The sequence below is a fragment of the Ambystoma mexicanum genome, chromosome 12 (genome assembly GCF_040938575.1).
Source record: "Ambystoma mexicanum isolate Mex_15411 chromosome 12, UKY_AmexF1_1, whole genome shotgun sequence".
Lineage (NCBI taxonomy): Eukaryota > Metazoa > Chordata > Amphibia > Caudata > Ambystomatidae > Ambystoma > Ambystoma mexicanum.
The window spans coordinates 1055337715-1055361420 of record NC_090936.1 but is presented as its reverse complement, the minus strand read 5'-3'; the positions used below and the strand labels follow the sequence as shown (position 1 = coordinate 1055361420).

Below are 23706 nucleotides of genomic sequence, written 5' to 3'. Positions count from 1 at the left end.
GATTTTGCCAGAACGTTCTGCAGCAGCAGAGTGCTTTGCTGGGGCATCTCTATTTTTCTGGAAATAGACCTTGTTCTCCTTTCAAGAGGTGTGCTGGGGCATTTTCCCTGGTGGGTGGCATTTTTTCTGGTGCGTACGTTGAGGGGTTTCTCTACACAACTATGCTACTGAGAACTCATTGTGGGTATGCAAGTACCCTTGAAAGCATGCGTTTGTGCTCCATGTTAGAAAGGTGCCTTTGTCTTATGGGGCAGCGCTATTCTATAAATAACTACCAACTCAAGGCCGACAGTTCTCAAGGATGCATCCAATCCCGTTAGGGATCCTCAGTGTATTGCAGTCTGACGTCATGTGGCTGGAGCACTATCAAAGTCATGGGGAGTGTAAAACATGTATGATATAACCCCTTTTCCTGAAATGTGAGAGTAGAATAAGCCCTTTCATGATGACAATGGGACTCATTAGGACCCTGGCGGTCCTGTAATGAACAGTGCTGGTACGGGACCGGCACCGTACATTACGGGCTGCACTATTACAAGGCCTGCTAGCGGGTCCCGCTTTTCACGCCTGGTCAGACCGGATGTGAAAAGCGGGACCCGCTAGCAGGCCAGGATGCTAACGGCCCATTGTACGAAGGATTGACAGATAACCTAAGATAAAATGAAAATAGACGGAATCCTACGCCCCCCCCCTCCCCTCCACCTAACGTCAATCCTTTTCTCTACCCACACTACCGGAAACCTTTGGGGCAAAGAAAACATCATATTTCCCTAGTGGGAATAAACGTCATATTCCTACTAGTGGAATATACAAATGCAGGCCTTGGTTTCAAACTGCGCCTCCCCAAATGAAATTGCTGAAGTGTGCACTGTTTCCTATCATTTAAGTACAATCTAAAAAAAACCTGCAAATTCTCCCAGATTACCAAATCATAGATTTTACTGTTCAGATGTTACTTTTCGGTGTACTTAATGCAGTATTAGACTTGTGTCTGTAAAGGTAACATTTTGCAAGGAACCGCTACTTACTGGCCAAGAGTAAATCCGATAAATTTGTTCCGACTGGATTCCAGGAAATGTTCAATGTCTCTCTCTCTGATTATGCAGCAAAGATGCAAATAAAATTAAGGAAATAGTTAAAACACATTAAAAACAAATCACACCACCTAACATAGGTCCCAGACCTGGGGACACGCAGACGTACATACAGATGCCATTTACTATATATCTCCCATAGAGTCAAAAACATACTATATATCTCCCAACAAGGATTGTCCCTCCTCCATTGCTTTACACCCACAACCTGGGAACTGCAGATCGGAGATACCAGTGCGAGTGCTCCTAAAACCTCCCCCACTATTGATAAAATTAACCAAGCACTATGTCCTGCACCATACCTAAATTCCCCCTCTACATTGGCAGGTTCAGAGAGCCATCACTTGAGAAACAGCAAAGGGCAAATTCCAAGGGATGATACCCAATTTAAGGACTTTTATGTTCTCTTGCTTCAAAGAAGCGATTGATGGTGTTTTGACTGCTGACATACACAATTTTGTGGCTGTGGGTTCCTAAACTGGTGAGGAGCACACATCCTCACTGTACTGACGTCAAGACACTTACAGCACGTTGATGCGGGTATGTTACTAATTGCAGTCTGAAGGAGTGAAATTCACTATGCATGGTTTTGTAGGCTGTGAGTGAGAGAATAATGTTTTGGGTTCTATATTTATTTGTTGTGGTTTGTGTCTTACACATAGGTTAGATTTTTCATACACACAATTTCAGAAATTAACCATAATGGATATGCTAGGATAGTTTCCTGCTCCAAAAGCAGTAGTCACAAGTTCATTTGTAACTCCCTCTATTACCCAGTGCACATTTTGTAGCACTGGGCCTTTTGTGACTTTGGATTGTTTTTTCTGGTTGCTCTCATCGCTTGTGTGTCTGGAGAAAACACTTTTTAACCTGAAGAAGTCATCAAGGTGCCGAAACACTGAGGAGCTCATTTTCAAGGTTCCCAGTATTCGGCGGCGGGGAACCGTTACATGTATGTGGGGCCCCGCTGCCGAATTTTTGTCATTTGCAATGGAGAGTGGAAAGGTGCAGGGCAACAAGCAGCGTACAAGCATGCACACTGCCTTTTGCCCTGCAATTTTTCAATTCACCTTTCAAATTGAGTAAATGCTGCCTGCCAACATGGCAGACAGCATTTACAATGGCTCCATATGGGATCCGCCTTCTTTTGGCTGGTGCATAATGCAACAGACCCCCATAGTGATCCACAGTATTTAAGCTGCCATGAAAATCCATGCCGGCACAAATACTGCTGGATTTGTAGGACAGAGAGGAAGAAAGGCGGCAGAAATGCTAAATTCCAGTAATAAAATTTTATCAAGCGAAAGTGGTGCCCATCCTACTGTATGGTTTGGAAGCAAAGCCTCAGTTGTGGAATACACAGTGGCAAAAATGGGAAGGTCTCCTATGGAAGCGTGGATTAGGGTTGCCATTGAGTTTATCAATGGACAACCTTAGGTTTGAATTAGGCCTTAGATCCCTCACATCTCAAGCAGAGTGGAAATTGGTATGACTCTGGCAAAAGATCACCACTGCTCAGGAAGACTCATTATACTCAGTCGTAAAAGTCCATGTGGAGTTAGGTAAATCGACCATATTTGATAATTTAAACCTGTTTGTGGAAAAGCTATTGTTGAATGCTGATATAGACGGTAAACTATTATCAGAAGATCCGACAAAAGCAAAAAAGAAATGGGACGAAATGGATTGGATCCAAACTATCGAGAAAATAAGAGATGGTCCAAACCCGAACCTCCTCCAGATCACAGATCGGAAATTGGATTTTTTGAATAAGCATCTAGTAAGGTTCCCTGACTGGAGAATTAGGAACAAATTCTTAAGGTCAAGGTTGAATGTTACCAAAACAGGAGAAGTTCTGGCGAAAAGAGGAATGGGTGATCTGTCAATTAAGCTGTGCAAGATCTGTGAAAATCCAGAATGGCAATCTATCAAACATTTATTGTTGGCTTGTGAAGGCACAGCAGAAGCCAGACAACCCTTTTTTTGTAAATTCGCACAATCTGCATAATAATATACGCAAGAATCTCAGTGGGAAAGATTGATCAGTGGGCAATCACAAGAAATGACAATTGCAGTGATACAAATGTTAGAGAGCTGTAAAATTGAGTTGTCGCCTGGAAATCGGGGAGACGCTTACAAAATCATTCATCCCTATGTCAGATTTATTAATATTTGAGAACTCGGCACAAAAACACTGCAATTGTTTACCCTACGCCCATTATAATGAGATTGCGTGTTGTTATGGTTTTGTTTTCTCCTGTTGTGGGTGGGAAAGTGTGTATCACCTAAATTGGAATACATGTTTGATTTTATTATGTTTTAAATAATGTATGTCAATTTTAGATTATGAAAGATTTGGAAAAATGGTGAATCAGTTGTAAAAGGTTAAGGACAACCATATACAACAATTAAAAAAAATAAAAAATAAAACGCTAAATTGTGTTCCATGCCTCCTCTCCGCCATACAAACCATCAAAAATGAGCCGTGATGTCTTATATTACGATTCATTGAAAATGAGCCCCTGAGTCTTTTTTAAATATCGCATGGGGTTGCACCTTTTAAAATAGGTCTTAACACATTTCAAGGGACTGAAGAATATTGCAAAATCAACTTTATCTGGTGAAAATAGGTATGCCCAATGTGCAGGTGGTAAGAGGGACATATTTCTGTATCCTATAAACACAGCATTTAGGAGCCTTTCCTAACAGTTTGATGCGCCAGACACCCTTGTGTGAAATCTACTCTGAACGTAAAATAAAACCAGTGCAGAGCGCCAAACATAAGCCTAACTTTAGCATTCTGGGCTACTTGCTAGAGGAGGTTCACAGTTAAGGCTGCATATTGGCCATTACAATAGCCGAACACAGCGCTTTCAATGGAAAAAAAGAAGTGCAAAAAGAAGTGCAGGTGCTCTCCAATCTAGGCTTTAAGGGGGGGGCCAGGCTCAGACCCGGCAAGGTCCAAAAATGACTCTTGTGCCAGTGCATTACAGGGTCTCACTCAGTCAACTAGTTCTCTATTGTCCCCAATTTCTATGTGGGTCTTGCTCTTTGAGTCTCACTATCCGACTTGTCTCTATCCTCACTCCCTGCTCTAATCATATTTTCACCCTATCCGTGCAAGTTCCTTTTTTCGAAGCTTGGGCCTTGGGACCCGGGCACTCTAAGACATTACAATTAGCGAGTCCAACCATAAACTCAGTATAAAGGTGCACTTTTAAGTTATTCACTTGACATTTTATTCTGTTAAGCTAATGCAGTCATATCTCAAAGACGACCATGAATCACAGCCAGATAGTGCCCTCTTTTGACACCAATATTGTGATGTATGAAAGTTGGCAGGCTTTGAAGAAAAGGAGGGTCAGAGAGACCACCTATGCTATATGAAGAACTATGCTCTAGGGCTAAACCCCATTGTAACATGCTGGGGGACACAGGATGGCTGCATAAAGGGAACAATGAGCAGAAAGGTGTACAACTTAGCTTCAAACCTAATGATCCTAATGAGTTTCTCTGCAGGCTTTTAGATCTCTAACTTTGCTTCAAACCTGATAATTCAAAGGTAGATCTACAGATTGCATTGAGTGCCACAGTCCATGTCTACTCCTTGGCTTGAAGGGGGTAATTCTCTTCCCTCTGATAATTGGAGAGATGGGACCATGCTCCCTAACACTGGCGTGTTAGCAATCCCCCATACAATTTTGATTGTTTGCACCTTTAAGCGCAAATGCATGCGAGTTTCTGTGCAATCTTTGAACTTCGTAGTGCAATCGTAAATGCCTCCTGCCGTGTATTAGCATGGCATGAGGCATTTCCATGAATTGCTATAGAAACTGCCAGCTTGTAGCAGTTGCTAAAAATTGGCGGAGTCCATAGGAATCTAATGCATGTCTGCCTTCATCAGAATCAGATTACTATATTATAATTATTATAATTGTTCTTTTATAACCACTTAATACCGGAGACCAGTTTCTACGAGACCGGGATTCAAACCTGTGTTGCTACGCGTTGTCTTTCTTCCAAGACAAACGCATTGCCCCTGAACTATCCTCTCGGCCCTCATGCGGACAGATATGCATTCATTTTTTAATAATGGAGGGGGTAGGGGGTGAGCACGTAAGGGTTGTTCTGGGTACCTACCCAAGCCAGTCCTTACCAAAATCCCCTAGAGTCACAAATGAGCTAAAACGCATGCGTAAATCTTGTACACGTTTTTGCTCTTCATTTACCACCCTGGGAGATTGCAAAATGTTCACCTAAATCTGTTAGCGAGGATTTATTCCCTCAGGCTCCCAGGTTTTGCAGATAAGCCACGGTGAGCCTAGATGATTTGCCCAGGATCACAGACTTTGCTTAAGTGGCGAAAACAAGATGTGAGCCGGTTGGTGATTTAACCAGTTGGCCACATATCTTCCCAACTATATTTAATTTAAGTATTTGTTAAGGTTTGAGGATGAAAAGATGAAATAATAGTTTTATATGCATTCAAAAGTACACAAACTACATAAAACACAAACCTGGCATTAAGTAACTTATTTCAGAAACATGTCAAGCAAAAGTAGGATTATAGCTTTATTTTACCCAATCTGGTAAAATCCTACAAAGTGTCTAAGAAATTTTGAACTGTTTACACAATGAAAGAAAGGGAATTTACAACTGTATTGACAGTGAAAGAAAATGCAACGTCATCTTCTGGAGTCTTTATTTCACACAGCATGCAACGTTATGCTCTTCTCCCATTTATTAACACTCTCCACCCCCCAATTCACACCTTTCAATGGACAATAGTCTTTCCCCATGCACCTCTGTACCTGGGCTAACAGACTAGACTCGCCCTTTTTGCAATTCTTTGTTGATACAAAGCAAAACCTCAGGGCGAGCAGCTGCGTGTTGTGTCTTGCCTTTCCTTTTCTACTCTGTCCTGGATGTGTTTGATGTCACGATTGGAACGTGGAGTGAATGCCTTCTTCTTGTCCTGTCAAGTGCCGGCCAGCCTGAAGGAAGCCTGGGTGCTCCTTTTACTCAAAAAAACCATCCTAGACCCAGAAATACCAACCAAGTACCACTCTATTTCCACAATCCGGTTTCCCTTGAAGATCCTCGATGGAGTTGCCTAAATCCAGATACAACGCTTCCTAGAAGCTAAAAGCATCCTGGGCTTATGCCAGTCTGGCTTCAAACCTGAGCACAGAAATGAATCAGCACTGCTTGACCTAAAAGTCAGTCATCCTGTTTTTGCTTGACCTATCTGCCGCCTTTGATCTGGTGGACCACAAAATCCTGTGCCTGCATCTCTCCACGGCAGCTAACTTCGCACCGGAAGCCATCTCCTGGATCTCCACCTTCCTGGCTGACGGCTCCACGAGTGTTTGCTGACACGGCAGCCGCTGCCCCCTCCCCTGTGGGGTCCCTCAAGGATTGTGCGCCTCCCCAACTCTGCATAACATCTTCACAAAACATCTATTTGATCTGCTCGGTGAACTGGGAATCTCTTACACTATGTGGATGGCATGCAGGTCCTCGTCCACTCTCCTACAACTATGCTGCTGACTCCGGCTTGCTGCGTTCAGTGTTCCAAACATTACAGGCATGGACTATTATAATTGTTCTTTTATAACACACTTAATACCAGCGAGTGGTTTCTAAGCGCAGGATCGGGATTCAAACATGTGTTGCAATGCATTGTCTTGCTTCCAAGACAAACTCATTGCCCCTGAGCTATCCTTCCTCTCACCTGCTGTGTCTAAATGACAACAAGACAGAGATCCTTCTTGTGGGCTCCCAAACCGTCCTCAACAAACTGGACAAATCCTATAGCTCATTCACCATTGAAGGGATCCCAATTCCAGAGTCGAGCTGCGTTAAGACCTTGGGCGTGCACCTTGATGCCACCCTCTCGCTCACTAGGCAGGTCAATGACAGCTGCCTACATATCGCCCGGGTGCTCACTGGCCAGAAGCTGGACTGCTGTAACTCCCTCTTTGCAGGTACTTCCACCAGTAATATTAACAAGTTACAAGTAGTACAGAGCAATGCCCTCAGAACTGCCAGTCTCACTGGCTCTCTGTTAGAGAGCGCATCATTTTAAAAACATTAGCTATTACACACAAATGCCTAACCAATGATGCCACTACCTACCTGTCACAAGTTTACCAAAATGCAGTCCTCTAGACCCACCTGCTGCACGAATACCTACAGACTCAACACCCCAAGATACAAACTAAAGAGAAGTTTTCCAGCCGTTGCCTGCAAACACTGGAATATGCTGCCCCATACGCTAAGAGCACAACAATCCTACTGGACATTTAGGAAGCACCTCATGACTTTGCTCATGGTCCTGTTCCACCGGACGTTGCCAACCAACTACAGACATGATATCCTTGTAACCAAGTTATGTGACCTTTGTAAGCAGTGGCTTGATGCCCAAGGGTTTAGTGCACTTTATAAATATAGAAATAAATAAATATAATCCCATGGTGCAGGATGGCAACCGGAAGAGTAATGGCTATGAAGGAAATACCACATCCTATCACAATCGAGAGATGGTCTGTGGAACACCTACCCCGGGCAAAGGGAGGAAAACAGCAGTGCACAGAATAGTATGAAAGGAGAGAGGGAAAGATGAAGAGTGTGTGTTTGGGTTTGAAGAAAGACACGTGAGAAGACTTGTTCCCGGCAGATGTGCTACGAGCACCACTGGTGTCTGACACATGCCAAGGAAAGCACTTAAGTCTGAGAGGTGGTAAGGACACTCTGGAGCCAGAGAAGTGCCAAAGAGAGCTCGTTTATGCTAAGAATCCCACTCAAGCTTGAGAGGTGCTAAGGAGACCACTGGGGCCTTGAGGCTTGCCAAGGAGACCACTGGAGCCTGAGACTTGCCAAGGAGACCACTGGAGCCTGTGACCTGCAAATGAGGCCACTGGAGCCTGTGACCTGCAAATGAGGCCACTGGAGCCTGTGACCTGCAAATGAGGCCACTGGAGCCTGTGACCTGCAAATGAGGCCACTGGAGCCTGTGACCTGCAAATGAGGCCACTGGAGCCTGTGACCTGCAAATGAGGCAACTGGTGCCTGAGACTTGCAAAGGAGACTACTGGAGGCTGAGACTTGCAAAGGAGACTACTGGAGGCTGAGACTTGCAAAGGAGACTACTGGAGCCCGGAGACTTGCAAAAGAGATCACTTAGGATGTGCTCAGGCTAAGGTGAGCACTTAACCTGGAGAGTTGCTAAGGAGAGACTTGCAAAGGAGACTACTGAAGCCTGAGACATGCAAAGGAGACTACTTGAGCCCTAGACTTGCAAAGGAGACCACTGGCGCCTGAGACTTGCAAAGGAAACTACTGGAGCCTGAGACTTGCAAAGGAGACTACTGGAGCCTGAGACTTGCAGAGGAGAACACTGGAGCCTGAGACTTGCAGAGGAGAACACTGGAGCCTGAGACTTGCAAAGGAGACCACTGGCGCCTGAGACTTGCAAAGGAAACTACTGGAGCCTGAGACTTGCAAAGGAGACTACTGGAGCCTGAGACTTGCAGAGGAGAACACTGGAGCCTGAGACTTGCAGAGGAGAACACTGGAGCCTGAGACTTGCAAAGGAGACCACTGGCGCCTGAGACTTGCAAAGGAAACTACTGGAGCCTGAGACTTGCAAAGGAGACTACTGGAGCCTGAGACTTGCAGAGGAGAACACTGGAGCCTGAGACTTGCAGAGGAGAACACTGGAGCCTGAGACTTGCAGAGGAGAACACTGGAGCCTGAGACTTGCCAAGGAGACCACTGGATCATGAGACTTGCCATGGAGACCACTGGAGCCTTAGACTTGCAAATAAGATAACTTGGGATGTGCTCAGGCAAAGGCAAAGACTTAACCTGGAAAGTTGCTAAGGAGACCACTGGAGCCTGAAATTCATTAAGGTGAGCGCTGAAGCTTGAGACGCACTAAGAAGGGCATCTTAAGCCAAAAGATGCTGAAGAAGCCCTTAAACCTGAATAATGCAGATGCATGAGAGATGGAAGAAGAACTTGAACCCACAAGCTGATGAGAACCTTGAGAAGAACTTGAACCCGCAATCTGAGAACCTTGAGAGGCACCTGAATGCAAGAGCTGCTGAGAACTCTGAAAAGCATTGGAACGTAAGAGGCGCAGTGCACTAGATGTCAAATTAGAAAGGGGAGGCTGTGTGGGAACACATAGCCATACATAAGCGGCACAAATACCAGAAAGGCCTCAGCGAAGACATGTCTCACGTTCAAGAGGAAAGCAAGTGAGAAGAAGGAAAACCCAGAAGCTTTCTGTTGGCAGCTCAGAAACAAGGAAAACTTAAATGCGATGATAGAGAAACGAAGAGGAAGCAAATGGCCTTGAAACAAGAAGATTACTGAGTTATGCAAGAATACAAAGCTTAGTGAGTGGGGAAATGTGATTAAAAAAAAACCTTAGCGAAACAAGAACCAAGAATCAATGTGACAGAGGCCTGAAGAGTGAATAGCATTATAAAAAGAAACGTATAGTTCAGAAATAGAGTGAAAATATCCATTGATAGTTCAACTATAAATGTTTTCATTTGAATAATCTGGTTTATTTAGTTTCCTGTTGAAGACACTCTGCCACAGTAAACATCCACCTTTAACGGGGTGTCATTATTCCCTATTTTATAAAAATATTTCTGCACTTATGATTTGCTGGAAGGTGAACATTCAAGGTGTTTCTTATTGGTCTCCGTTGTCAATTTCATGGAAAGAGTCCAAGATCTCTGAGGCCTGACAAAGCAGTGCTTGTTTAACTTTTTTGGTTTGACGTATTTGCTATTTTTGTGTTAAATAGAGTGGTATACCACATTATTTTCTTTTCAAAACATTAAAGTAATCATCAGTGGCACCTTTGAGAATTGCAATTAACTATATATAAATATGCTTTATCTTGGGAGGATAGCTCAGCGGCAACATGCTCGCCTTGGAAGCAAGACGACACAGAGCAACACAGGTTCGATCCCCGGGTCCACGCTTAGAAACCTCTGGGTATTAAGCGCGTTATAAATAACCTATCATATCAAATCACCCCCTACACCCAAATGAGCCCTCAAAGTTGATTTCTGTGGGGAGCTCTGAGCAGCCAACCCAGAAATAAGTTTTGCCACTTTTCAGCAACTATTCTAAAGGAGCATAGACTGATGACTGGAAGCCTTCCATTGATCAGTTGAGGCTACTTCCTGACTGCCACATTGTATCACTGCACTGAACAATAGACAATATAACCAATAAATATTTAGCAAGGACATTCTTTTTCTTTCACTCTCTGCAGAGGTATATTGTCTACTGTGAAGTTCACATGCAGACGGGGCGTAGCCTCTGCTGAACAATTTAAAGCTTGCAACCATCAATCTATCCTTGTTACTTGGTTAACAGTTGCTGCAGAGCGGCAAGCACTCATTCCAAGATGGCTGCCCACAGTATCCCTGCAAGAGTCAATCAGAGGGATCATTTTGCAGCTTAGCAAGGATCATCTCCTCAAGAGTCTGTAATAAAAGGTCAGTATGAAATATTACTGCATTGTACAGCACTGCACTTTGAATGCTCTGCACGGTTGTATTTGTGGTGTGGGTGAAGGTCACTAGCTCAGCAGCCGTGACGAAGAGCCACAGGTACCATAGTTGGGTGGTGCAGCAGCTGTGCTTGTTACTGGAAGTTGAACCTTTATTTGTCTATCCCTAGAAGCTCCTTCAAAAGGCTAGTCAAAAAGTGACGAGTGTGGGCAGGACTAGCAGGGGCTGATAGTGGCTCCAGTATCAGACGGGCAAATTTGGCTTCAGATGACACTTGCACGGGCATTGACCTCTGGGCTAAAAGTATGATTGGCCAAGGACCCAAGAGTTGGCTAGTGGGAGCGGCTTGGTGAATGATCAGTCATTGGGTGAATTCTGGCCAGGTGCTAAGCACTTGCATGAGCATCTGATAAGGGTGGCCGTACCTTACTTTGGGCGCCCATGGTAGCCCCTTGGGGAAGGTCACTCGCTCGGTAGTTGGGTACGTGGCGACCAGTGGTGGGATGATGTCCCGCTCCAGCGGGTCCACCTCTCCTTCGATCCCACTGTCAGCGTCATCATTGTCTTCCTCGTCCACTGCGCCCTCATCGTTCTTGAAGGGGTCTCTTTCATTGTACAGGTCCAGACTGTCCTGTTTGATCAAGGGCTCAAAGGCAGAAGAAGGCAGTGCAAATTAGCAACATAAAGAGGAGGTTTTATCAAGATAATATGTATTACGCACTGACGCACATCAAGTGGAAGCACAGATGGGAATAGGTGAGAAGTTAATATTGCCTAAAGGTTTGAAACATTTGGGGACATGTTGGCTGAGTGGATGGCATGATACCCATACAGCTGGTGTAGACTGGTTGGTTTTGAATTCAATTAGCTTCGACATACTATTGGATGGGCATGGCACTTAGGCAGGGATCCATATCGCTGCTTGTGAAAGAACTTAACGCTTGTATAGTCAACGGTTCCAACAAAATTCGTGGAGAGTCACAGCCAACCCTTAACGAGGGCCTTTGCAGAAACTATATTATACATGGGAACCCGATGGTATGTGAATCTATGACGTAAAAGTTAGGTTGTTTTTTCAAACAACTATATAAGCAACAAAATCACAGATTTTACTAAGTGTGATCATGCATGCAGGACATGCTGTGGAGCTAAGCTAAGCTAGGTGCCTCTAAGCGCTAGTCATCAGTGGCATTTTCTATGGATTCTTCTTTGGCTGGAAGAAAAAAAAACAATGGCCCTCATTATGAGTTCGGCTGAGAAAATTGCGTCCTGGTGGAATTATCGCTGAATCATGAATATATGGGTGCATGCAGGTAGAATTACAACCAGAAAACAGTACCCCATTGGTAAATCCGCACATTTTTTCAGCAGAATTATTGTTACTGCCCTAAATTGGCAGAATTATGGAATGGTAGATCCACCAGTGAAATTGCCACCGAAGGGAAGCCATCATGACGTGAACTGAAAGTTCAGTGGCCGCCATCTTTAAAAACTCAATTCACTCAGAAATCACCATTAAGAAAGTGCCCACCAGCCCTACAACACATAAAAAACATGTCTGAGGGGAAATCCAAAGGCAATGCATTTGGAATGCTCAGTGTTCTTAAAGGGTAGGTGGTGGCCCATGCAGAGAAGCGGAATGGGTGAAACAACAGCCAAGTGCAAGAACACACCATCAATGCCATCTGGGGGAGGCTCAACCAGATTGAGCAGTGCCAGGAGATGTTGCCATGTATTGCTCAGGAGCAACTGGGCCACTCACAGGCTATGCGGGATGCTGTGTCTCCAGGTGGGTGGCCATTGCCTAGGACTGTCTGTCAGCATGCTGCTGATGCCACTACAAGCAGAACCCTCATGAGCCAAAGAGTGTGGAATTTGGCTGAGCATTTGTCTGCCACCCATGAGACCATGTCAAGGGCCATTACCCTCACATAATGCAGCACCTCTAGGGCGATGAACCTGCCAGTTCCGTGTCAGCCATCACTACTGAGGGATCTGTGGCGAGCACACCGCTTCAGAGCTCGCAACACCGCACCAATCGTACTAGCACACCATCAAGGAAAGGGGACAAGAGGCGGAAGTAGTGCACACATTTATGTGAAAGGCTGCAGACCACGAGGGTGTGGGGAGGGTCATGCTGTTGGGGACGAGGGTGTGGGGAAGGTCATGCTGTTGGCGATGAGGGTGCAGGGAGGGCATTGGTGTTGGAGATGTGCATGTGTGGAGGGTCATGCTGTTGGATATGAGGGTGTGGGGAGGGCATTGGTGTTGGGGATGGGTGCACATATGTTCAATAAATAATTTCGACTACAGCCAGTGGAGCCAGTGCTAATCTCATTACAGTGATACATGTGACTACAGTGGCAGCTAAATGTACAGTGATAGGTGTTCACATGAGCTTCCAGAAATAGTTGTTCATAATGTCCTGCAGGACAATACGCCCTTCTGTGAATTCATCACGTCTATCATGAGGTGGCCTGTCGTCACCTGCATCTTCTTCATCATCTGAGTAAGGGTGTGCAATGTCTTCATCTGGAGGCATGGGTATATTCCACCTTATGCACATGTTGTGTAGCATAGCACAAGTGATGACAATCTCACCCACTTTTGCTGGTGTGTACATTAGTGGCCCATCCATCGGCTGGAGGCACCTGAGCCTTCTCTTTAGTATTCCAAACTATGCATATCCTGGTCCTCTTCTGTGCCTCATTGTAGGGTGTCTCCTGTGGTGTACCAGGGATGCTCAGCTGTGTCAACAACCATGGTAGCAGCGGATAGCCTGAGTCACCTACAGCAGGTACAAAGGTGAGTGTTCAACATTGCTGTATTGCTTATGAATGCTCATTTCTATCACTATTGTGCTGGTGGCCTTTGTGTGCTCATGTGTGTGTAGGGCTGATACCCTGTACTGCACGTGGGGTGGAGGGGTTGTGGCTGTGAGGGCCACAGGCAGGAGAATGCAGTATGTTCTCAGGTGTTTCTGTGGCTAGTGTTAGTTGGATTACGGGACATGGGCTATTTGGTGCGTCATGGTATATGGATTATGGGACTTGTGCTTGTCTACACGTGTGTCTCTGTTGTACATCATCATCAGATGTCATAGTTACCCAAGAGCCAGGTACACTGTTCTCGGTGTGTGTCCATATGCAGGGAGGGTGCTCTTCCTCAGGACCACCATGGAATCATGTGCAGGACCTGGCCATGCTGTGCAGCAGTAACTGATGGCGAAATCTGCATCGCAGGTCATCTGGATGTTCATGGAATGGTACTGTTTATGATTCCGGTATGCAGGATCCACTGTCTGGAGGGGCACCAATGCCACGTGTGCAGTCGAGTGCTGCAATGACATTAGGGAAATGGCGATGGAATAGTATCGAGCCTTTGCTGCATGGGCCAAGGATGTGGGCAGCGATGTGTGTCAATAGGCATGATTCATGAGCGTATCCAACACTCGCTCCAGCACTTTTGAGAATATTGGCTGGGACATGCCATGCAGCAACAGTCTGCTGGAATGCGCAAGTGGCACTGAAGTGGGGGATGGACAACAACTTCAGCAGTGGTGGTGGGATTGCAGTTCTGATGTGTATGAAACTCTGGAGATCTGCCTCTATCATGTTCAGTAGGTTTGCTGCGGTGTTACGATCCAAGTGATACAGCGAGACCAATTGTGCTTCAGTCAGTGCCCAGGGGGACGGGTAGACATGTAGTATGGGCGGCCTCCGCAACACATGTCTCCTCCTGTCTTTGTGCTGCCTTCACCATTCCATGCAGTGGCCTTGCATGCTGCTGGAGCTCAATGAACAGCAGCAGGTTGTGGAGGCCGTATTTCGCATCTAGTTGTGGTTGCAAGTTCCTTGGAAGGGTGTTTGGAAGGCTGTTTGGGGAGGGTGTCGGCCTCACACACACCTTTGGGGGCTATTATTGGTACCTGTGCACTGATTCCCATAACCTGTATGCGTTTACCTCCAGCTTACAGCTGGAGGTAACGGCACTGCATCTGTCTGGCAGAATTAGCACAGATTTTTACTTAGCTGTAATTCGTCAGAGTGGTAAAAGTGGTGGTAACGGATTTACCATCACTTTTACCACCAAACTCGTAATGAGGGCCATATGTCTGTAAGGCTGACAATGGGGCAGGATTTAAAAGCATGGGGACATTCTTAGTTTTAGATCAACAATTGACGTGGAAAAAGTACAAAACTGCAACGCCCAATGCTTCAATAATATGTCGGCTTCTGACTTACTACTCCCCTGACCCACTAGCCTTTCAGCAGCCTTGCTGTTTTAAACATCTTTTGCTTTCGCTCTAGGTTACTTCAAGCGGGTAACAACTAATTGATCTGCTAAAGTATATACACCAAGCACGACAATATAAATACCTGGGAAGTCCTTCCATTTACAAGCGAATGGTGTCATGATCTGTTCGTCTCGTTTCGGTGTTATTTGTTCCGTGTTGATGAATCACGTGGCTTGAGCGGACTTGCAATGTAATCACTGGTGTCTAAGCAGCTCTGTATCTAAGTGTTAACTGAATGTAGCGCCACCTGCAGGGCTCAAACATCCAAACCTTTCCCCACATTTTCTAGGCCTGGAGTAGGAATCAGAAATGATTGCTTCCTCGAATATTTAGGGGGAAATGGATAACATATCTCCAGAGTTATTTGTTCAGTCTTCTGACTTCCAAGTACGAGTATGCTCGTCCTTTTTGCACAGACTTAGCATAATAGCCTGGCAGTTGAGGGGTTAAAAACAGTTTAAAATTGGCGGCAAGATTCCCACGGGTCACCCAGTCATCCTCTCGTATGGCATTATGGGATGCAACACTGAATGTACTTTGACCACAATGACATCACAAGAAGTGGGTAAAATAAAATCCTGCGAGAAGTTTAACGAATTCAAAGACATTCTCACAGTGGAAGATGACAGGAATTGTAGCGCAGGATTCACAGTTGCTACACCCAAGGGATCTTAGAAGGCGCTGATGGCATCAGTTTCTGTGTCATAGAATGGCTGCCAGCCGTTTGCCTGCTGCCAGGGGTGGACTGGCCTATAGGGAACTCTGGAGATTTGCCGGTAGGCCTCTGCACCCTGGGGCTCTTTTCTGTGCATTTCCACACTTTCTCATAGGAAAAGGATAAGGCTTGCTCAAAATTTGTAATATGGGGCCACTTGGAAACTTATTTCCAGGGCCTCTTTTGGTCCCCAGTCCACCCCTGCGGCTGGTCCGTGTGGGTTTATGAAGCACACAGAAGTTCCCGAGTCACTGCACTTGTGGGTGCTGGAGACTCGAGAAATGGCTCACCTGAAAGCATGGAGTAGCATCTGTGAACAAACGCCACTGCCTGCCAATTTAATGATATCTTGGCCAGTTATTGTAATCTTGCACAACCAGGTCGTCTATTGTGATTTGTGTTGAGATGTGTAAGTATACAGGCATTCATTCATTCATTCATTCATTTGTAGTCATTCTGGGTCATGCTGGCCCCTTATGTTGTGGTGTGCCTGCATGTGCCCGCCCCTAGTGGAGAAACAATTGGCCGCTCCTACCCTCCTGACCCGACGTCCACGTTTCTGTTGCTGCTCCAGCAGTTCAAGGGCAGAGGCTGGAGGGGAGGCCGCCCTCATGCTGCGGACCACCTGCAGGCTGTCCTCAGGGAGGGGTGGAAGGCCCAGCCCTTCCCGCTTCTTCACCTTCATGGCCTGGAGATCTTCGAATCCACCTAGAGTGAACTGTGGAGGGACCAAGGTCACAAGTCAATAGGCACAGAAACATAAGGGAACATTGGGCTTCGTAACCATGGTTGCAGGATCTGCAGAAAGATGTTGCATGCCGGAGCCTTGACTTTAGATGCCAGACCCCTATGTTTTTTTCCCGTAGTGATACTTCCTAGTTGAACAGTAGGAAAGGTCTGCTCTAGAACAGGGTTGTCCAACTCTAGGCCCGAAATCCTGACAGGTTTTCAGGATAACCCTCATTAATATTCATGAGATAAATGCGCATAGAATGATTCTAAATGTATGCACATTTTCTCTCATGAATATTAATGAGGGTTTTCCTAAAAACCCGTCAGGAATCCAGCCCTCGAGGCCTGGAGTTGGACAACCCTTCTCTAGAACTTTAACAGGGCAGAATTTTAACATTTTTGTGAATTCACAGGAAAGTCCTCCACTTTTGCTTAAGAGATTCTTATTTAATTGCCTTCAGTACTGTTCAGGCAAAGAACACACCTCTCCTACAAGTCATGAAAGGGCCTCCAAATACAACCTGCTGACATAGCTCAGTGAGTTACATCTGTGTTGGTGTTGCAGGTCACAGGCTTGATTCCCAGCAGAGACGCTTGATCACGATCCATTAAATGCCTACCTGGTGAGAGAGGGTGTGGTGGCAACTCACTACTTCTGCAAGCGATTTTGCTGCTTCAACAGAATCCAGAGAGGTAGGAGGGCACACAACGGCAGGAGGAAGTGGTCATGCAAAGAAGAAATTCAAGAACATGACGCTTGAGGCCAAACCTGTCGCGTTTTCCTAGTCGACTGAACACGTTCTCTCGACAGACCTAAGGACAGCAGTTCTACACCTGACGCTGTGTAATGCACGCTTTAATTCACCCACATAAATGGTAGTAACCCATAACAGCCGGCACTCACCAAAAGAACTTTCCAGAGCAACAGCAGAACTTTCTTCATGGGGAAATGAGGTGCATGGCCGCTGCAGAACTTGGTCACCATGGTGAAGAGCAAAAGAGCAAAGGGTTCATCCGTCTGCACCGGAAAACCTTAGAGGAAAGGAAGAAGAAACATGGGGGTGATGTGCGTGGTCCCTGCTCCAGCTCACGTGCTTCTTGCCAATTTTAATATTACAAAGGTGAGGCCAGACTCCCGAAAATGTAAAGTGGCCATCCAGCCATGCTGCCACGGAGGCGTCACAAAGGCGAGGCATTTATTTTATCCAGTGGCTGAGCTCTGCTGAGGTAGACTGATTTATAAGTGGTTTCTTTCCTGCCCTCATCTGTCAGAGTAACACATGATCAGGAACACATGACTTTCTACTCTAAAACTTTAGCTCAGTCGGGTCTTACAATTGTTTACAAATATTTGCTGTCATTAGCCAACTCAATGGAAATCATTATGTCAATCTTCGGAGGCCAAGTCCGCAAGATAGCCCAAGAGATTTTGTGTCCATTTAAGAGATTGTGTGAGATCCTACAGGTAAGACATTATGGTCAAGCCGGACTTTAAAAACACAGTTCAAATAAATAAGTTCTAGTAAGGCAAGTAATAGGAAGAACTATCATTTAAGCATTAAGAGACAATTCAGTTTTTGGTGTATAGTCGGAGAAAATATTAAAAGAGTGAGCCAGCACCTGTGAAAGCTGGCTCTGCCACCCGACCCGGAAGCAACAAAAGGTGCAGCGCCAACCAATGTCATCTTCGACTCCACCCCCTCCTTATCTCCTCAAATCTCTGACGTATCTAAAAAGTCAAACTATCAGCTGCACCGCCTCAGAGGTATTCTTTCTTTTCTCAATTTCCCCCAGAAGCTCACGGTCTCCAGAGCTCTGGTCCTCTCTAGGCTGGACTACTGCAACAGCCTCTTTGTAAATCTCCCTGCCTCTACTCTGACTTTTACAACTTATCCAGAACAGGACTGCAAGACTTGTCCTTGGCCTCAAGCCCAGGGATCTTATCTCTCCAGCTCTGAAATCTCTTCATTGGATCCCCATGGCTGAAAGGATCAACTTCAAGACTCTCTGCATTGTCCACAAGGGGCCTGGGACTGCTCTACCTCCAACTTTCTCTTCCAAAACATCTTCCTTCTCGAGCCTTCCACTCATCCACCTCCAACTCTATGAGGGTCAGACGCTTCTCCAAGCAGATTTGGGGGCAGATCTATCTCCTCGGGTGGGGCCTCCATCTGGAACAGCCTCCCTGCCTTTCTCAAACTTGAGCAGAACCACCTCTGGTTCCGGAAGCAACTCAAGACCTTCCTTTTCACTTCCGGTTCTCTCTTCCTCTCCCCTGCCGATGCACCTGACTGCTCTGCGCACTGGTCACATGGTCAACCTCTGAACTCAGGCCCAGGATCCTGAATGTCCAGTTGCCCCTGCACTGCCTCCTTCTCCCCAGCACTTAAGGGTCTGTATCTGCAACCCTACAGTCCCTTCTCTCTGCACTTATGAGCCACTCGCTGGCTGCACTTGTGAGTTAACTGCACTTCTCCCTTCCCCTCTCCCCTGGGGACTTCTCCCCTTCCCCGCACTTGCACGATCTGAATGACCTGGTAAGATCGTTATTTTGTCCTCCCTCGTTTCCCCCTCCTTGTCTTGTCGCGCCTAGAAACACTTGTGTCAGGCGCATTATAAATGCCACATCATATCATATCATAATGCACAGGGGCTTGCATGGTGCACCATTCAAGGCCTGTGCCAATTATGCGCCTATCTGCATCTTTCAAAGCCAAGAGAGACTGCCTGTCTCTAGCCTTTGGCAACTTACACTGCACTCCCCATCCCTTCCTCGCCTCCAGCCTTTGGCACCGGCTGTGAGTAGTGACACTCACTGTCTGCCCCACCATTTTCTTGCCTCTCCTTTCGCACCTGCCTTGAGTAGTAATCTAAACTGCCTGTCCAACCCTTTCCTCTATGCTACTTGCTACTTGAGCTCCTGCTGTGGGTAGCAACCTACTCTGCCTGCCCCTGCCTCTCCTCATCCTCAGCCTGTGGCGCTTGCTGCGACTAGAAACCTGCACTGCCTGCCGAACCATTTCCTCACCACTGGCCCAGGTACTGTTTACAGCTTTGACATTATTTCAATCCCTGCTCACGAGCAGCTGATAAAGGTTGCCTAGGTACAACAGTGTGTCACCCAAACAGAGCAGGGCAACTGTCCATGCTATGTGGGCGTAGTCCTACTGGGGGGGCTGGGGGGGGGTGCATGTGGGGATTCATGTGATGCAATATCTTTTTTTGATTGTGTTTTAGTTAATTGAACTTTTCACAAATTTATATAAAAAATATCAAATAGAATTACAATTCATAAAATTCATACAAAGAAACAGTAACATTTTTTAAAAAAGGAAAAAGCTTAGTAACATAAAATCAGACAAACGCACATATAAAAATAAGGAGAAAACCAGGCCATGAATCGAGATTAGAACTAATCAAAAAGATTAAGACAAAGGGCATAAAATTCAATGAGCACAGCAAACTTACATAGCGGGTTCGTAAGTAACGAGTAACAGAAAAGATATCAAAACACATGATATATGTGATAACAGAGGGCATGATGTCCAATAGTCAGGCATACAATAACCTACCTCCCAGAAAACATAGGGCCTCATTACAACCCAGACGTTAAGGGGTTAACGGCACCGTAAAAGGTGTCGGCGCCGTTAAAACCTTAACGCCTGATTACGAGGTCCCTTTGCGGGTTGCACTTTAACGCCTGCTTTTAGTAGGCGTTAAAAAACCAACCCCCAAAGGGACCTAGGAGCCAATTACGCCACCATATTTTACAGTGCCGTAATTAGCGCCTTCCCCATTCCCATTGAGCCCTATGGGGCAAAAATAGGAATGGGGAAGGGCCATAGCGGCATGGGGAAAAACCGCCCCACCAACCTTGGAATGGGGTGGTAATTCCCATTTCCGCCATGGCGGACTCCGGCATGGACCATGGTGCTAATAGCACCATGGTTTAGCGCCGGAGTCCTAATGAGGCCCAATAGTGACCATTAACATAATTAATTCTAGGCCGTCAACAATTTGACCTCCTCTTCAAATTTTCGCAGGCAAGCATTGACCACCTTCCACATCTGGGTAATAGCAATGACCAAACTATTATTCATCCCAGAGAGGCACCTCAACCAAAAGGTTTCACTTATAATATATGCCTGATCATATTAAAATTTGGCAAAATATTTGTCATAGGTCGATATCATCGGACAGCCGGTAAGTACATGTGTCATCTAGGGAGAGTCTGCAATTCCTTCTCTCAACTGGAACTCCAGTCCAGGCTCCCCGTACCCCTAATACATTCAGGCGGTAAGTCGAATATCCAAAAATATTCTACAATTGGTCTGAGAGGCATCAATTTCAGATCATTTTGAGGCTTTTTACATGTGAAAGGCATTTTGGCAAACGTACACAGATAACTCATAGTAGCTACCTTATTGTGGCTGGCAGCCCAGTCCCACTTCACTATCGAATCCTTGAGAGATTTTAACACTGCCCCTACCCCATGAACCCATTTGGGGGATCATCCAATTCTATCAAAGAGTTGGTCATTTATCTCCTCGAATTTCTTCAGGGCATCCATTTTAACTCCCTCCAGGCCTTCCCGAAGGATATACAACTGGGTTTCGGGACGGGCAAATTAGATTTTTACAAAGAGCTCAGCTCTATTATGCTCGATCTGTGCAGACAGGGAGATGAGCCCCAATTCAAGCTGCAGCACCTGAACCGGTGTATAGTTATTAAGGCCTAGCAATCTTCCCCATATCATGCCTTCTGTCACATCAGCCCAAGCTGACCAGTCGGAGAATGATGTCTCCATGGCGTAGAGAAATATTGTTGCCAACTTCTGTTTGTATATATTGATTATTCCCAACAGACTGTAGCCCGCCATTTTTTTTTAAAGGACATAACTGCTGTTAGGGTTGCCATTACTTTAGATATTTTACTTTGTTGGACCATGGGATTCATTTTTCTTCTTTCCCCACAAACCTCATGGCCCAAATACTTATAGCAGTTGACTTTCCTTATCACACCCAGCGGACAGGATATACCAGACTTTTTACAACAGTTGCGACCCACCGCCATAAATTGGGTCTTGGACAGGTTAATTATTAGGCCATTATTGCTAGCATAGTCACATATGGCCATGGCACTATTACAGATTCCAATAATTGTATTATCAAAGATAATGTCATCTGCATAGCTTATCCATCCTATCTTATGAGCTCCAATTCTGGGAAAGCCGTTCATTTTTTCTTTAAAGATTTCACCAAAGTCGGCCATAAACAAATTATACAGCGTGGGTACTAATGGACAACCCTGCCTTACACCTTTTTCAATGGAGACAGGTTCAGACATCACACCCATATTGTTAAGGCTATCCCTGGCCATACTTTCGTCATAGATCATCATGCAAAAATAAAGATGATGTGGGGGCATACCGAAGGATTCAAGTTTCGACTATAATTTCTTACGCTCAACGGAGTCGAACGCAGAGGAAAAATCGACAAATAACATTGTTACACATCGGGGGGCGTGGCTAACCGCCATGTAGGAGAGACGTGTTCGGCGCAGCTCCGCTCGATACGATTATGGATCCGCCGCCAACTATCGATTAACTTGACTGCAGTCACCTGAAAACCGAACACAGGTCGTGTGAAAGTGTGTTCCGTCTGCTGTCGAAGTTTGGGAACCTCACGTCCCTCTGTTGGCCCGCACCATCGAAAAGAAACAGAACGCCATGCGGAGGCAGGAAATGGCGGCCATGATGATCCCCGGCCCAGCGCTGTAGCGGAGCCCTGTGACCGACCCCAGAGGAGCCCACCAGGGATCAGCCTTAGTGGAACTCGAACTGAAGCGGCAGCGGTGGCCTAAGCTGAGATTCACGCTCCTGCGTCCCGAAGAAGAGCGGTAAGGAGTCGGAGGGGGGGGGGCACCTGGGGCGGCCTTAACTGCACCCCCGCCGGGCCCGGAGCGAAGAGCCTCATAGCAGGATTGTGCCTGACCGCCCTGCCGAGCGGCCCACTGACATTGCCCGGCGGGTGGACGACGCACAACCCCCCCTCACGAAGCATCTCCCGCACGGCGCCAGTGGACATAGACTGTATAGTGCCCGCCGAGGCCTGGCGGATCTCGCGGATAGGACATGACCACTAAGGGCGCCCGAAGCAAACACAGCCAAACCACCATGGAGTCCTTCGCAGCCGCTGGAGCGACCGGACCCGGGGAGGCTCCAGCCCCTGGGGAGGCGTCGGGCGCCGAGAGGCCCGAGCCGGCCAACTCCCAACTGCTAGAGGCCATCAAGACACTCCAGAAAACCATGGAGGACAAAATAGACGCGGTCGCCATCGACCTGAACTTATTGAGGCAGGATGTGCGCTCTATCACCGGCAGAACGGACGCTCTTGAGATCCAAGTCCGAGACAACACCGACGCCAAAACTCAGCTCTTAAAGGATGTGGACATTTTGGCGCAAAGAGTGAAGAATCTGGAAGACAGGGCTGAGGAGGCCGAAGGAAGGGCCCGCAGGAACAACATCAGAATTATCGGCCTGCCCGAGGGCATCGAGGGCAGCGACCCCACTAATTACATCGAGAACCTGCTCATACAGGAAATTGGGGCTGGGAAACTGTCGCAGGGCTTCACCATAGAAAGAGCCCATCGCTCCCTAGCCAGGAGGCCGCCACCGGGGAGCCCACCCAGACCCATAATAGCCAAAGTCCTCAACTACAGGGACAGGGAATCCATTTTGGCCTTTACCAGGATGGGCGGTTCCATACAGAGGGACGCCGCGAAGATCGCAATATACCCCGACTACACCTTGCAGGTTCAAAGGAGCAGGGCCCAGTTCCACCACACCAAGGCAAGACTCAAGGAAGCAGGCCTGCGCTGCCTACTCCTCTACCCGGCCAGACTCAAGGTCCTGCACAACAATAAGGCACACTTATTTGACACTCCCGCAGAGGCCTGTGAATGGATGGACAGAGAACAGATCCCAGACATTGAACGGAGGCAGCGCAGGCCCTAGCCGCCTGTAACAAAGGGACTTCTCCTCACCACCTATTGGCTGCAGTAGCCGATCGCACATCAATATGCCAGTAAGAGTGGCGACACTGATGGTACCGGAGCCGCGCCGGTCGTGGCGCACCTCCTGATAACACCCTCGGAGGCAGCCCCTCTCCTATCCCCAGGATAATTTGGGTGAGCTCACCCGCCCGTAGGGCACCGGAAGACCCTGGTCTGATGGGGCAGAAACGGGGATGTCAGAGCAAGGGCAACCTCGCTAGACGTGTTGTGTTTGAAGTTGTGTTTGTAGTTAAGTTAGACGTTGTTGTTCAT

The 23706-nt window shown here is 46.7% G+C and overlaps 1 protein-coding gene across 6 annotated transcripts in view; it reads right to left on the bottom strand.

Annotated features, from left to right (window-relative positions):
* Positions 1-23706, bottom strand: part of STRIP2 (striatin interacting protein 2) — a 335180-nt gene that overhangs the window by 80691 nt on the left and 230783 nt on the right. For 5 of the 6 annotated variants that reach the window (XM_069629588.1, XM_069629586.1, XM_069629584.1 and 2 more), the window contains 4 exons: positions 17285-17412; positions 16184-16366; positions 11062-11282; positions 1029-1094 (listed from right to left, as the gene is read on the bottom strand). In XM_069629588.1, the coding sequence (XP_069485689.1) occupies positions 1029-1094; positions 11062-11282; positions 16184-16366; positions 17285-17412 (598 nt within the window). The remainder of the gene's footprint in view (positions 1-1028; positions 1095-11061; positions 11283-16183; positions 16367-17284; positions 17413-23706) is intronic. The other variant, XM_069629585.1, reaches the window with a different exon arrangement.